At 42.6% G+C, this 15,106-nt stretch overlaps 1 protein-coding gene across 1 annotated transcript in view; it reads left to right on the top strand.

Annotated features, from left to right (window-relative positions):
• Positions 1–8,678: 8,678 nt before the first annotated feature.
• DRC1 (dynein regulatory complex subunit 1) overlaps positions 8,679–15,106 on the top strand; it is a gene marked incomplete at its 5' end in the record, with an annotated part of 41,985 nt that continues 35,557 nt past the window's right edge. Inside the window, one exon of the mRNA XM_080813684.1 lies at positions 8,679–8,833. Coding sequence (XP_080669810.1) covers positions 8,679–8,833 — 155 coding nt within the window. The remainder of the gene's footprint in view (positions 8,834–15,106) is intronic.

The following is a 15,106-nucleotide window of genomic DNA, read 5'->3' as shown; positions in this document are numbered from 1 at the left end:
AATTATCATAACATTTCCAAAGTATAAAAGATATTTCAGGCTTCTGCATGATATTTTGGGGTGAGTCTTCCACCCCAGCCTTTCTCCCAGCATACACTGAGCTGCCTTTGGGGAGCAGTGGCATGGTTGGTCGTACGTGCATGTTTTCTGTACATTTCAAAATGGAGTGCCTTAGCCAGGCCAGATGTTTGCTTTGTGTTTCTGCTGACCAAAGTTACCTAGACCTGTGAGAAGTTGCTTGTCAGGTTATGGTATGAAAAATGTCCTTTCCTGCTTGTCAGAAATTAATTCCCCTATATTTGAGGGGAGCATGGGATAGAAAAATTCTTAAAATGCCTGGATAGAGTATGTTGTTGCTGCCGTTTCTGATCCTTTACTAACATTCATGATCTTTAGTGCATTACACAGTTTAAGACCGTCACAGTTGACACTGCTGTTCTTCCATTTATACATAATAGATGTAGTTCATGAGTTTTAGTTTCAAGTAATGGAGTGACTAACTTCAAAATAAAAAACTAAATAGTCCTTGGCCTTTTAATAATATTATGCTTAAAATATTTTAAATTCTAATTTAAAAAAGCTCCATGCTGATTATGGTCTAGAATGTTCTAGTACTACCAGCATGTCATTTATTTTAATATAGAGGTATGGGGAAGAGGAGTGTATGTCTAGAGTTGCCCAAATTCTAAACAGGTACTGAGAAAGCATTAGTCATGACCTGGAGTCGACTTTAGGAGAATATGGAAAAGAAAAATCAGGCATAGGATCCACCTGAAGGAGAAGAAAGGATCACCTTAATGCCCAGTGCCTATAGTGCTAATGCAGTGCAGAGTTTAAAACTGTCACAATTTAAATCGTCGTTCCGCCACTAACTTCAAATTCAAATGTGAATTTGAAAGGTTCCCAAGTGTTCAGTTTTCAAAGAATTTATTTTGTAGTCAGTCAAAAAACATGTGGAGTGTACCTCACTTTCCAAAGTAGGCTTTGCTTCTATAACTTGTGGAAAATAAAAAGATAAACTGAAGGTGTTTGAATCAAAGGGTCCCTTTCCCCTTTATATTTTAACTAGAAGCCTATGTGTAACTCTTCCTTTTCATTCTTCAGCCAGCCTCCCTTTTGACTTGCTACCACCTAGGACAGAGACGCCCACTTGCTTTGAGCACCTAGGTCTTGCCACCTTCCAAATCTCCTGGATTGCCTTAGATCTCTTGACATGTCAAGGACTGGGAACGTGCCAGAGGAAACAGAGTAAACCCGATAGGCTAGAACTTTTGACTTTGGGTCCCCAAAAAAGCCAAAAACAAATACAGAAATCTTTGGTTGTGTTGAGTCCTGTGTTCGGAGTGGCTTTTATCTTGACCTCAGTTCTGGTCTTAATTGAGCACCCTATAGGAGATTTCTGGTCAGATTAGAATTTTCTTTTTCCTGTGAGGTGTCTTTGTAAGAGCATGCCCTTTCTTGAGCACCCTGTGGGTGAATAATCTTCCTAAGTTAGCTGCCAGTACTAGAACCTTTCAGAAGGAATTTTAATTAGTATGCTGCGTTTGAAGCACTTTGACATGTACATTTTAAGTGACAGTTTTAACAGTAAAACGGTGTTAAACTAATCACTGTGAAACTTGAAAGTGTGATGCTCTGTACATCTTAGGAAGCTTAAGTGGATTTCTGATTTTTCCTTTATTAATTAGGTAACCCATGTGATTTGCATATTTTACTTTTCATCTGTGACAGTGGCACAGATGACTGACATATTGGTAGGGAGTTAAATTAGGGTATATGGTAAATCATGGTTGTGTAGCTTTTCCAGAGAAAGTGGCGACATGTTCCTTGTGTGGAACCATGGGAGTGGGATTTATTGGCTAATTCACTGCAGTGTTTCTACAGTGCAAAATAAATGTAACCTTACTTTTTAATCCACTTGCTAATAATATGCTTCGCTCTTTAATAAACAAGCGTGCAAGAGATAGTAATCTAGCTGGTTTTTTTGTTTTTTGTTTTTTGTTTTTTTTTTGGTTTGTTTTTAGGTAGGGACCTGCTCTTTAGACAGAGATCTTAAATGAGCTTATATTTAGGGAAGCAAAAGATGTTCTGTCATTTGTAGCCCTCTCACAGGTGGCCTGAGTGAGGGAGTGGTGTTTCATTTTGTCAGAAAGGCCAGGTTCCCAAAATTGGAAAGTAGTACATGGACTGATTTTAGAATATTTTAACAAGGCCTTATCTCTGTAGGAAAGTCCATTTGGACCTAACAGGTTTGTCTGGTCTTCTACAGACCCATTCATGTTGTTTTACTCTTCACAGAATCATTTTAGAAAGGTAGGCTAAATCTGAGTGGTGCTGTTTTTAAACCTTGTGAATTGGATCATGGCCATATAGTACCTAATGTGACATGGAACTTAGAGACAGTGTTAAAGATACCAGGTGTGGGGGAGCGTGGCTGGCTCAGTTGGTAGAGCGTGCGACTCTTATTCTCAGGGTTGTGTGTTCGAACCCCATGTTCGGTGTCGAGATTACTTAAAAAAAAGAATCTTAAAAACAAAAATAAAAACAAAACCAAACAACCGGGAATGGCTAAATGCCAGGATGCCTTATGGCTCTTTGGCTAAAGTCTTCTCTTGAGCAGTTCCTGTGGATAATGATTAAGATTAGAATTGATTTAGTTTTTTTATTAAAACACAATTTGCCATGAGTCTGATATTCTTGACAAGCACTTTTTTTATCTCTAAAGTAAGTTCTTGACCTTACTTGGGACCTGCTTAGTTAGTATGTGATGTTATTAACCCGTTATGGGAGGAGTTTTCATTTTGCAAGATCTGTGAATGTTGTGTTTTAAATCTGTTTGAATTACTGGTATCGTTCAGCAGCAGACTCTAACAACTGCTAATTAAAACTGCGCACAATATTAACACTGTAGGTTATTTTGTTTAGCTAACTTACCCTATTAGCTTTCAAGATTCAAAGTCCCAGTGACATGTAATGACTTGCTCGTTCCAAAATGTGCCAAGAGAGCAGACTTCAGTATTAAACTCCAAATTTCAATTGTTTAAAAAAAAAAAAGGCATTTTCTCTGGGTAATGGGGAGGCAGTGAATTACTGCCCAGGTGCAAACTCCCTACCGCCTACCTTGTCCCCTTACCCTCCCATCCAACATATAATAGGTTAAATTTGCAGGAATTTAACTGTAGGAAGAGAAGTTGGTACTTTTCTGAGTAAGGCTTCATGCCCTATGACTAAGAAGAGGTGGCGGGAATCACGGCCGAATCAGTGACTCAGCTGGGTCGCTTGAGCCATCGCAGTTCGCTTTGGGTAGTATTCTGAAATGAAAGGATGACTCCTTCCCTTCTCAGGTACCTAGAAACAACACCACTTAAGCAGCCGGCATGTGTTAGTGACAAGTAGATTATATTAGAGTGGCAGATAAAGGGGAGCACAAAGTCTTTTGTTTTCTCTTTCAAGTCGTTCAGTGAGCATATTCATCATTGGTCTGTCCAGAACTTGCTGTGTTCATCGTAAATAACATAGCATTTATTTTACCTGGTTATGTGCGGCGTGTGTATGTACATATTTAATATGAACACGTATTTCTGCATTATACGTATGATATGTTCCTTTATCCGTGCAGTCCGTTCTTGATTATCTACAACATGGTGAGCCCTCATTAGAGTGTTCCCTTCTCGTGGACCTAACATGTAGCCTGTAACTCTGTGAAGCCTCTTCCCGCTCCGGAGCCACAGTCTCTCTTATTTGCAGTTCATCTTTACCCCCAAGGAAGGGCCTTGAAATATGTCACTTTCTTTTCCCTTTCACCCGGGATTGCGAATGAGAAAGATAGCTGCTTCCACCGGGTTTGAGGCTTCTGGCTTGAAGGATGGTGCAGCCCATTCCTGGCCCAGAGGCAGCTTGGGAGCAGTTGTGCTCAAGGGCTCATGAAGGGAAAAAATCCAGCCCTTGCCAAACCGGGGCTTCATAACTTGCTTAAATTCCTGAGCTCCAGTGTTGTGAGGTCTTAGGTAATTTGAGGCACAGATCGATGACAGCTGTGCATTTTCACCGTCACTTTCGCATCATTGGTGTTACTGTTCCCTATTGCTAGCCCAGATAATCAAGACCCGACTGTTTCGTGCCACTGGATTCTGGAAGCCTTGCCCTTTCAACTGGATTTGTGTTTGTTTCTGCTGCTGTGAACCCCAAAAGTAATGCAGTAGGTTTTAATTTAAAATTGTTTAATTCTATTATTGATAAATATTTATTGTAATAAAAGTAAAGAGTAAATAATTTTTAAATCCTTTTAACTGTTTTCAGATTGTCTTCTTTGTTTGTCCTTGGCAGGTGCAAGAGGGGAGGGAGCTGTGGGGAGAAACATAATGTCCAGCCACTTGCCTGAGTTACTGATTATTTTAAAACAAAACATTAAATGTTTTTTTCTTTTGTTTGTTTAAAGAACGATCAGCCCGGGGAGCCTGGATGGCTTAGTTAAGCGTCTGTCTTTGGCTAAGGTCATGATCCCAGGGTCCTGGGATCGAGCCCTGCCATGGGTCTCCCTGTTCTGTGGGGAACCTGCTTCTCCCTCTGCCCCTCCTCCTACTCATTCTCTCTCTCCCTCTCTCAAATAAACAAAATCTTAAAATAAAAAAAAATAACGATCAGCCTGCTTGCTCCCAGGTGTTCTGCAGTCCTGGGCCGTGTTTCAGAAAGCAGAGTACGAGGCAGGTGGCAGTAACAGCGATTCATGGTGTCCTGCTCTTGACTTCCCCAGAACTGGGCACTGGGCAGTGTATAATAATACTGGGTCACACTCAAGTTAGTTTGTAAGGTGGTTGTCTCATACTTAAAAACATCTTCCTATAGAAAGAATGTTAATTTTCCAGACTAATTCCATAAGAACCCAATGACCCACACTTGGTACAATTAAACTTTAGTGTATGAATCATAAGCTTTATTGAAAAACCTCTTATTTCCTAACATTGCTTCTGAGAATATTTCCTGTCTTTTACATCAGAATTGATCTCCCCACTTCTAGCAGCAAGCATTAATTTTTTTTTTTTTTTCTCTGTAAGAAGTTTAAAGAAGGTGAGGATAAAGTCCCCTATTGCAGCCCAGGCTAGTTGTCCAGCAATGTGCTCACAGTCCCCTGCCCCTCCCAGCCTCTTGGTTGCACTAGTAGTTACCCCTGCCCTTCTGTCTGCAGACCTCCAGCACCCAGTCCGTGCCTGACGGCATCGCAGGTGCGTCCTAGGTAAACAGCGCGGGTCTGTCCTAGCCTAGACGCCGTGCTTCCAAAATGTCCTGCTCTTCTTCCTGCTCTCATCTTTTCTCCTTGCTTGCAAGTTCCCCTAAAGCAAACTTGATAGCTGCTCCTTCCATTTTTCTTTTTGCCTTCATTCTGAAAATTTCTCAAGACCTCCCAAGCTTTTAATGCCATGACCGTTTCTTAGTCATGTTCGGCCTGGCAAGCTTTGACCTGGGGCAAGTTACTTTTTTTTTTTTTCAGAGACTCAGTTTCTTCACCTGTAAAATGGGATTAGTAATATTGCCGCAGTCATGCATATGTGCTATGAATGATGCAAGGAGGTATTTAGCACAGCGTGTGGTCTAAGGTAGGTGCTTGGTTTCTACTAATAACTTTGAACTCTTCCCTAAGCCTTATGACCTACTCGTGATTCTCCTTCTTCCTTCCCTTCCCTGTTCCATCCTTCGTACCTTTAGTAGTCAAGACATGAAGATGGTGTGTGAGGCAGTTCTAAAAATAACTTGGAAATGAATAAAAGAAGATTGCCTTCTGAGAATCTATTAGTAAAATTCACACAAATTGGGAGACAGGAATAAGCCAAGGAATTATGTAAATGTTTGATGGGATGATTTGCTGTAATCTTATGGATGTGGAATTAAGTATGTGACTTGACTTCATAGACTAAAATCTAGTCAGTGTATCATTTCCCTGGAAAAAGACTATATACTGAAGGTAGATGGCAAGCCTGTTGCATAGCAGAAGAAGCCCATATATCCAGAAGGGTTTGCGTTTATCCAGGCACCCCGCATCTCTGCTTTTTGTTTTGAGGTATTGCCTACCAGTGAGGACCAGACTCTCAGTATTTGTGAACATTTGTGAATCATCAGGGTGGACACCTACAACCCACCCCCAAAACCCTCTTATCTGTGATATTTGCCTGCTGCAGTCTCTTCAGAAACCTCTGTCACTCTTTAAAAAAAATAAACTTTAGGGGTGCCTGGGTGGCTCAGTGGGTTAAAGCCTCTGCCTTCGGCTCAGGTCATGATCCCAGGGTCCTGTGATCGAGCTCCGCATCAGGCTCTCTGCTCAGCAGGAAGCCTGCTTCCTCCTCTCTCTCCCTCTGTCTGCCTCTCTGCCTACTTGTGATCTCTGTCAAATAAATAATTTTAAAAATCTTTAAAAAAAATTTTATTTTTTAATTACATTAAAAGTGATTTGTGTTATTTGTAAAGTTTTTTTGGAATAGAAAATAAAAACCACCCAGGTTTTTATAGCCATAGCCATACTTACTTTGTGTTTTTTTTCCCCAAATAAAAAGCTTTATTAAAGCAGTGTAAATTTGGGAAATAATGGATATTAATCAATTTCTGCATTTTAATTATTTCCCCCAAGTTTTTATTTGAATTCTAGTTAGCTGACATGCAGTATACAGTATAGTGATTCAACCCTTGCATACAACACCCCATGCTCATGACAAGTGCCCTCCCTAATCCCCATCACCTATTTCTCCATCACTCCATTGACCTCCCCTCTGATGACTATCAGTTTGTTCTTTATAGTTAAGAGTCTGTTTCTTGGTTTGCCTCTCCCTCTTTCCCTTCCTTGGCTTGTTTTGTTTCTTAAATTCCACTTATGAATGAACTCATATGGTATTTGTCTTCCTGACATAATACTCTGGAGCTCCATCCATGTCATTGCAAATGGCAAGATTTCATTCTTTTTTTTATGGCTGTGTAATATTCCATTGTATATATCTCCCACCTCTTCTTTATCCATTCATCAGTAAATGGGACAGACACTTGGGCTGTTTCCATAATCTGGCTATTGTAGATAATTCTGCTATAAACATTGGGGTGTATGTATCCCTTTGTTTTTTATTTTTTTATTTAAATTTCAGTCAGTTAACATACAGCGTACTATTTGTTTCAAGTGTACAATATAGTGTACTTGCATACAACACACAGGATACAAAATCAATGTATAGAAATCTGTTGCATTTAATTCTTTCTTTTTTAAGAGAGGGAGTTGGGGGTAAAGGCAGAAGGAGAGAGACTCTTAAGCAGGCTCCATGCCAGCACAGAACACGACATGGGGCTTGATCTCACAACCCTGATATCATGACCCGAGCCAAAATCAAAAGTCAGATGTTTACTGAACTACCCAGGCGCCCCAGAAATCTGTTGCATTTCTATACACCAATAATGAAGCAGCAGAAAGGAATCAATCCTATTTATAATTGTATCAAACATACTAAGATGCCTAAGAATAAACCAAACCAAAGATGTGAAAGATCTATACTCTGAAAACTATAAAACACTGATGAAAAATAGAAAACACCACAAAGAAATGGAAACATTATATGCTCATGGATTGAAAGAACAAATGTTGTTGAACTGTCTACACCACCTATAACAATCTACACATTTAATGCAATCCCCATCAAAATACCAACAGCATTTTTCACACAACTAGAACAAACAATCCCCAAATTTGTATGGAACCACAAAAGACTCTGAATAGCCAAAGCAGCCTTGAAAAAGAAAAGCAAAGCTGGAGGCATCACAATTCCAGACTTCCAAGTTATAGTACAGAGCTGTGGTGATCAAAACAGTATGATACTGGCAGAAAAAAAGATGCAGAGATCAGTGGAACAGAATAGAAAACCCAGAAATGAACTCACAACTATATGCAATTAATCATTAACAAAGCAGAAAAGAATATCCAGTGGGAAAAAGAAGTCTCTTCAACAAATGATGTGGGGGCAAATGGCCCACTTTCTTACACTGTACACAAAAATAATTTCAAAATGGATTAAAGACCTAAATGTGAGAGTTGAAACCATAAAGATCCCAGAAGGGAACACAGGCAGTAACTTCCTTGATATCAGCCTTATTTTCTGTTCATTTTTCTTCCCTATATACTAGATATATTTCAAATAGAACTTGGGTTACATTCTACATATTGTGTTACATCTTCTCTTCCTCTTTTAATCTTTTCCTCTTTCTAGGTCAGATCCATCCATTCCAACCCCTGAAAGCTTTACCAGTTCCCCTATTGATGGATTTGGGGGTCATAGCAGTTTTTTAATATTATAAATACCTGCAGTGAGCATACACCTGTGTACATTTCTTTGACTCAGCAAACACTGGTTGTGCACTTACTACATATTAGGTATTATGCTAGGCGCTATTTGTACAGTACTGAATGGAACTGATGTCATTTTCACCCCGCGAAGGTAGAGAGCCCAAGGCCCATTATCTCCCCGGAAAAGAAACCACAAGCTGGCACGCAAATGCCGGCGGGGGGGGGGGGGGGCGCCTGAGGTGCCGCGCGCGCGCACTCCAGCTGCCAGTCAGGTGACTGCCTCTCCCTGGCAACGGCTAGTTTTTAGCAACGGGCGGCGGTCTGGCGGTGGTCCAGGAGGAGCTGCCTGGGGCGGGAGGCACCTGTCATGAATCCGCCGGGACCCCTGGGGGTCCTGGAGGAGAAGGAGGAGGAACACTTGTCCACCCCGATTCTTGGGCCGTCCATACATTCTGACAACCCTCAGGAGCGGATCCAGGCCCGGCGCCTCCGCATCGCCGCGCGCGTAGAAGCCCGGAGGCGGTGAGCGGGGCGGTCTGGGCGGGTCCTCAGCGGGCAGCCCCGGGTGCCGGCGACGCAGGGCGGGGACGAGGCGGGCGCTTTCCCCGGCGGGAGGCTCTGAGGGGAACGGCGGGCGGGCCCCGCGTGTGAGCGGAAAGATAGGCGGTGAGATAGGAAGAATTTCTTCCACAAGGTTCCATCAAGCAAAGTATGGGATATGAAGACATTCAACACACTTGTAAAGTCAGAGACGGAAAGAACAGTCCCCTCAGCACTATTACTGAGAGCCTACTGTGCCGTGCGCTGCCAGCAGTACACTGAAGACGCAGGCCATCCGTGACATCCCCTGGGAGGTCTTTCTTTCCTTCTTCCATCCCAGCCTGCCTTCCACAAGCATTTCTGCAGTTGACCTCAGCTGTCACTTCTGCAAGTCTCAGAGGCTTATCTGGTTGTATGACACAAATTCTCATCCCTGAAGGGTCTGAGACTGATAATCATACCCTTTTCAGGCCAGGGTTGTTGCACCTGTCCATTCACGGACGCAGTGGGCTGTCATGTACCAAGAGGCACCTCCATGATCTTCTGAATTCCTGAACACCTCTCTGTGTGACAGCACTTGTACCTTGCCCTGGTGGCCAGGTCAGCTACGCTACCAAGATGGTGACTTGTCTGCTGGCCATTTGGACGCAAGGGGCCCAGAGAGATGTGACAGTGTTCCAACAAAACTTTACTTATGGACACTGCAGTTTGAATGTAGTATGTTCACATGTCACAAAATATTCTTCAGATATTGATCTTATTTTCTGAGATCATTTTTTAAAGATTTTATTTATTTGACAGAAAGAAATCACAAGCAGGCAGAGAAGCAGGCAGAGAGAGAGGAAGGGAAGCAGGCTCCCTGCTGAGCAGAGAGCCCGACGTGGGGCTCGATCCCGGGACCCTGGGATCATGACCTGAGCCAAAGGCAGAGGCTTTAACCCACTGAGCCACCCAGGCACCCCCTGAGATCATTTGTTAAGAGAAATTTTAGGTTTGCAGCAAAATTGAGTGGAAAGTACAGAGATTTCCCAGTCCACTACCTGCCCCCACGCATGCACAGCCTGTCCCACTATCAAGATCCTCCAGAGTGGCACATTTGTAACAAATGATGAAACTGAGTTGACACATCATCACCCTAAGTTCATAGTTTACATCATGATTCACTCTTGGTGTTCTATGGATTTTGACAAATGTAATGACATGTGTCCACTATTATGGTATCATACAGAATAGTTTCATTGTCCTAAAAATCCTCTGTGCTCTGCTTAGTCATCTGATCTTTTTTTTTTTTTTTTAACCATTTAAAAAGTATAAAAATCATTCTTTGCTTGTGAGCCCTACAAAAATTGGTGGGTCATATTTGGCTCACAGTCCAATCTGATGTAATGAATCAATGTGATGTTGTTCTGCGGGATATCCAGATGGTCCTTATCTCTTCAGACTATATTTTAACTGAGATCAGGAGAATTAACGTGACCCTGTAAGTGTGTGGGTTGTACGAGTAAACACTATCATCTGTCGGATGTAAATGTGAACTTCCTGATCCTTTTTCTTGATTGAAGTAGAAAATAACACATTTGGCCCAATCAACAGCCGCTTTGTGTGTACTTTAAACCACCCCGATCTGCTTTAGCAAAGATACCACACCTGCATGGCAGCGCGATTAGGACAAGTCCTTGGCTCAGCTTGCAGTATTGATAATCATTTTGTCAGATCCATCCAGTTTTTGCAGGGGCCAGAGCAGTGATTTAAATGGAGACTTGATCGGGACCACCCCTCCTGTATCCTTGACATCCTTAAGGGTGACACTAATCCCCCCTTAAGGGTGACATCCATTCGGCCTTTCCCGTCATGATAGCTCTTACCCACGGGCCAAGGACTTAATGTGGGAGTTTCTCAAATTCCTAAGTATGTTGAGATCACTCTGATTGCTCTTTGAGGGAATGGCTTGGAGAAGCCAGAAGTGTAATTAAGGAGAGCAGTTAGGAAGCCGTTGCATTGGTCTGGGTGAGGGATGAAGTTGGTCTGGTAGGATTGGAGAGAAAGCAGATGTGCTCAAGACATGTGTTAGAGCTTAAACTGCTTGGATTTCCTGATTGGGGATATGCTGGTGGAAGACAGGGAAAAGGCAACAATGGCTAGAACAGCTGGGTAGGTGGTAGTGCCTTGTATTGAAACGATAAAGCTACGGGGGGAAGTGAGGCAGCAGGATTTGGAAATCAGAGAGTTTGGCTTTGGACATATTAAATGAAATTGGATTTTGGAAGACATTAAAACTGACATGTCTACTAGGCAGTTGGACATGGGTCTGAAACTCAGAAGAGAATTCTGGATTAGAGAGGTCAGTGCAGAGGGTCAACAGCATTATGATTGTATTGAAAACCATAGGAAAGGATTGACTTACACTGCAAAAGAGGATAAAAAGATGAGAGGAGAGCTCATGCCAAGCCCTAGGAAAGCTGTGCATTTAGAAACAGATAGAAAAGGGAACACTGACAGAGAATTATCTCCATGATCTAAAGATGCCATCGAGTGGCCAGTGGTGCTGCTGGGAAAATGAATATGCAAGGTACAGAGGTGGACCTGATGAATTTAACACCCTGACCTGGGGAGTTTTAAAAATAATAATAGCCTGAAAAGGAGAGCGGGCGGTCAACGTTTTCTTCTATTGAACTTTGTTTATGTAACCAGGCCAATGAAAAAAACTTTAAAAATAAAATTTACAATATGAAATAAGAAAACAGGGACAGATCGATACCTTTTAATTACATTACTGTATTTTTGGGTGGGAAAGGAAGGAAAAACATGAAGAAGTGTTTCCAAAAGAATTCTGTGAGGCTTAGAGAATGATTACATGTAGAACTAACCAGACTTCAGCTTCATGTTTTCAATAGCTGGGCTGTTGTTCATGTCAAATCCCTCTTTTTTTTTTTTTTTTTTAAAGATTTTACGTATTTATTTGAGAGATAGAGAAAGAGAGAGCACAAAAGGAGAGGGAGAGGGAGAGAAGCAGACTCACCAAGCCGAGAGCCCGACACAGGGCTCCATCCCAGGACCCTGAGATCACGACCTGAGCTGAAGGCAGACGCCCAACTGACTGAACTACCCAGGAGCCTCATATATCAAATCCCTCTTGTGCTGGGAGATGTAGTATCTTGGGGGTTGGGGATTTACCCTGTGCCTAACTGAGCTGGGACGACAGAGCCATTTTAAACATGCCCTCAGAACACGTGCGTGCAGCTTAGTCTGTGTGTGTCACAGGCCAACTGTATTCTTTGTGTTCTCTGAATTAACTTCCTTGTTAAAGGATAAGACATAGAAAGTTGCTGTATCGAAGCCTACATACATATTTTTTTCCTTAAGATTTTTTTCAAAGTAATCTCTACACTCAATGTGGGGCTCGAACTCACAACCCTGAGATCAAGAGTCTCATGTTCTTCCAACTGAGCCCGCCAGGTGCCCCCATACATATTATTAAAAATTAACAGTAGCTGCAGAAATTGTTTAGAACTTAGATTAACAGAAGATTTTTCAGAAAGGAGTGTTTTGTCACTGACCTTTTTTGTTGTTGGCACAGGTTAATAGTAATACACAGACAGACTTTTAGTCCACTGTATCATTTTTATTTTATTTTTTATTTATTTTTTATTTTATATATATATATATTTTTATTTCTTTTCAGCGTAACAGAATTCATTGTTTTTTGCACCACACCCAGTGCTCCATGCAATATGTGCCCTCCTTAATACCCACCACCTGGCTCCTCCAACCTCCCACCCCCCCGTCCCTTCAAAACCCTCAGATTGTTTTTCAGAGTCCAATATTTTTTTTTAAAGATTTTATTTATTTATTTGACAGAGAGAGATCATAAGTAGGCAGAGAGGCAGGCAGAGAGAGAAGGAAGCAGGCTCCCCGCTGAGCAGAGAGCCCGACGTGGGGCTCCATCTCAGGACCTTGGGATCATGACCCGAGCTGAAGGCAGAGGCTTTAACCCACTGAGCCACCCAGGCGCCCCACACTGTATCATTTTTAAATGATCTGTAGCCCCCTTGATTGCCCCTGGTGCCCACCACCCTAAGTGCTGGGGCCTCAGTATGCCATTGAGGTGTAGTTTTAGGGAAGAAGCTGTTAATAGAATCAAATGTCAAATAAAAATAAAGAACGGGTTTAATAGGCTAAAGCTCCTAAAAAAATCCCAGTCTCTGCTGTCTCGGTTGAAGTTTGAAATTCCTGGAGATGTGACTCCAGTGTAAGGATGGCAGATGGAACACATAGATTTATCTTGGATCTCTATCAAAACTCCATTAGCGTGACATTTAAAGGGATTAAATAAAAAAGACATAAGCCCAAAAAGTCAAGCAAAACAGAAGGGACTCAACAGCAACAACATTTGGAAGCTGGGAAGCATAAGGACAGATGGTAAATGGTCTCGCAGATTCAACACTATGGAAATATAAACTAGCAGTGAGGAAAGCTGAGAGCCCGCCCCCCCCCCCACCTTGATTTACTCTGCAGTAAATCTGCAAAACACCAGGAAATCGGAAGCATCAGGTTCAAGTTGAAGTAGAGATGAAGAAGGGGACTGAAGTCAGGAAAATAGTTGGATGCCAGGAAACTTTTCCCCACCTGGCACAAAAGATGGGAGGTTTGGAGGAAGTAAATCGGAGGATCTGCAGTTTGGGGGGTGCTGGGCAGAGATGAGGCAGAAACACTGTACTAAACACAGTGGCCACGGGCACACTGCCGCCGAGACCTTGCAATCCTCCTGTGTGTTCGGGGAATAGGGGCAAGTTGGAGCTTCACACACAGGCAGGAGACTGAAGTCTCTCTGGAAAATTTGACCAGCTGCCCAGGAAGGATTTAAAGACACTGAAGTTCAGAGTTGCCTACCAGGCGATCCAAGTAGATGGTCCTGTGCTGAAGTTCATTGTTGTCAAGCTGCACCCTTGCATTCAGAACTTCCTTCAGCTCTCCAGTCTTTTTTTTTTTTTTTTTCTTTTTTTGACAGATAGAGATTCCAAGTAGACAGACAGGCAGGCAGAGAGAAGGGGAAGCAGGCTCCCTGCTGAGCAGAGAACCTGAGGCCGGGCTCCATCCCAGGACCCTGGGATCAGGACCTGAGCCAAAGGCAGAGGCTTAACCCACTGAGCCACCCAGGTGCCCCCAGCTCTTCAGTCTTAATGGTGACAAGGTAGCCAAGGATTTCTAGACGTCTGAGGAAAGTCTTTATCATGAAAGGTAGACACCAAAATGAACACACAGCAAAAAGTAACTTAGAGGAACTTGAGACTATGTAGGGAAAAAAGACAACAGTAATACATCAAAATGGCTATCATTCAGACGATCCTCGGAGAAAAAAAAGAAATGATATTGTAACCACAGAAAAAGAATAAGATGCTGTTAGAGGGGTGGTGAGAGAACAAAATAGAGCTCTTGGAGATTAAAAAATATGATAGAAATGGAAAACTGTAGAAGGGTTAGGAAATAACAGTCATGGAGTCGCATAGAAGGTAGAGCAAAAAGAAAAACAGAAACTAGGAGAGAAAAAGATTTTTCAAAATTAGAGGACCAGTCCAGGAGATCTAGTCTCTTTTTTTCTAGATCCTTAAAGAAAGGGCAGAGCGAACAGAGGGGAGGAAATGATCACTGGAAGTATTCAAGAAAATTGATCAGAACTGAAGTTCTTGAGTTTCCTGCTTGGGGTGGGGGAAATGTTCAGCCCAGTGGAGGAAAGTAGACCCACCCGCGGGCACACCATTGAAAAAGTTCAGAGCGTTACTGAAACATCCAAGTTCGGCTGCCCATTGCTCCAAAAGCCAGCACTCAAGAGACGAGTTTTTAAAAAATTAATTTATTAATTAATTTGACAGACAGAAATCACAAGTAGGCAGAGAGGCAGGCAGAGAGAGAGGGGGGAAGCAGGCTCCCTGCCGAGCAGACAGCCTGATTTGGGCCTCGAACCCAGGACCCTGGAATCATGACCCGAGCCGAAGGCAGAGGTTTTAACCCACTGAGCCACCCAGGCGCCCCATGAGAAAAGTTTTGATTGGAAAGGAATATGAGCTTTATTCAGGGGGCTGGCCATCTGGGGAGAAGGCAGACTCTTGTCCAAAAACCAACTTCGATGTATCTGCCTGAAGGTTTTTAGAGGCACTTTAGGGCAGTTAATCAGTAAAAGGGGAGCACAGTGGTGTTTAACCCTTCTTGATTGAGGGCAGACTCAGTGGTGCGAGCTACAGACATTACCCTGGTGCT

The sequence above is a fragment of the Martes martes genome, assembly GCF_963455335.1.
Source record: "Martes martes genome assembly, chromosome: 9".
Taxonomy (NCBI): domain Eukaryota; kingdom Metazoa; phylum Chordata; class Mammalia; order Carnivora; family Mustelidae; genus Martes; species Martes martes.
This window is presented reverse-complemented; position numbering and strand designations above follow the sequence as displayed.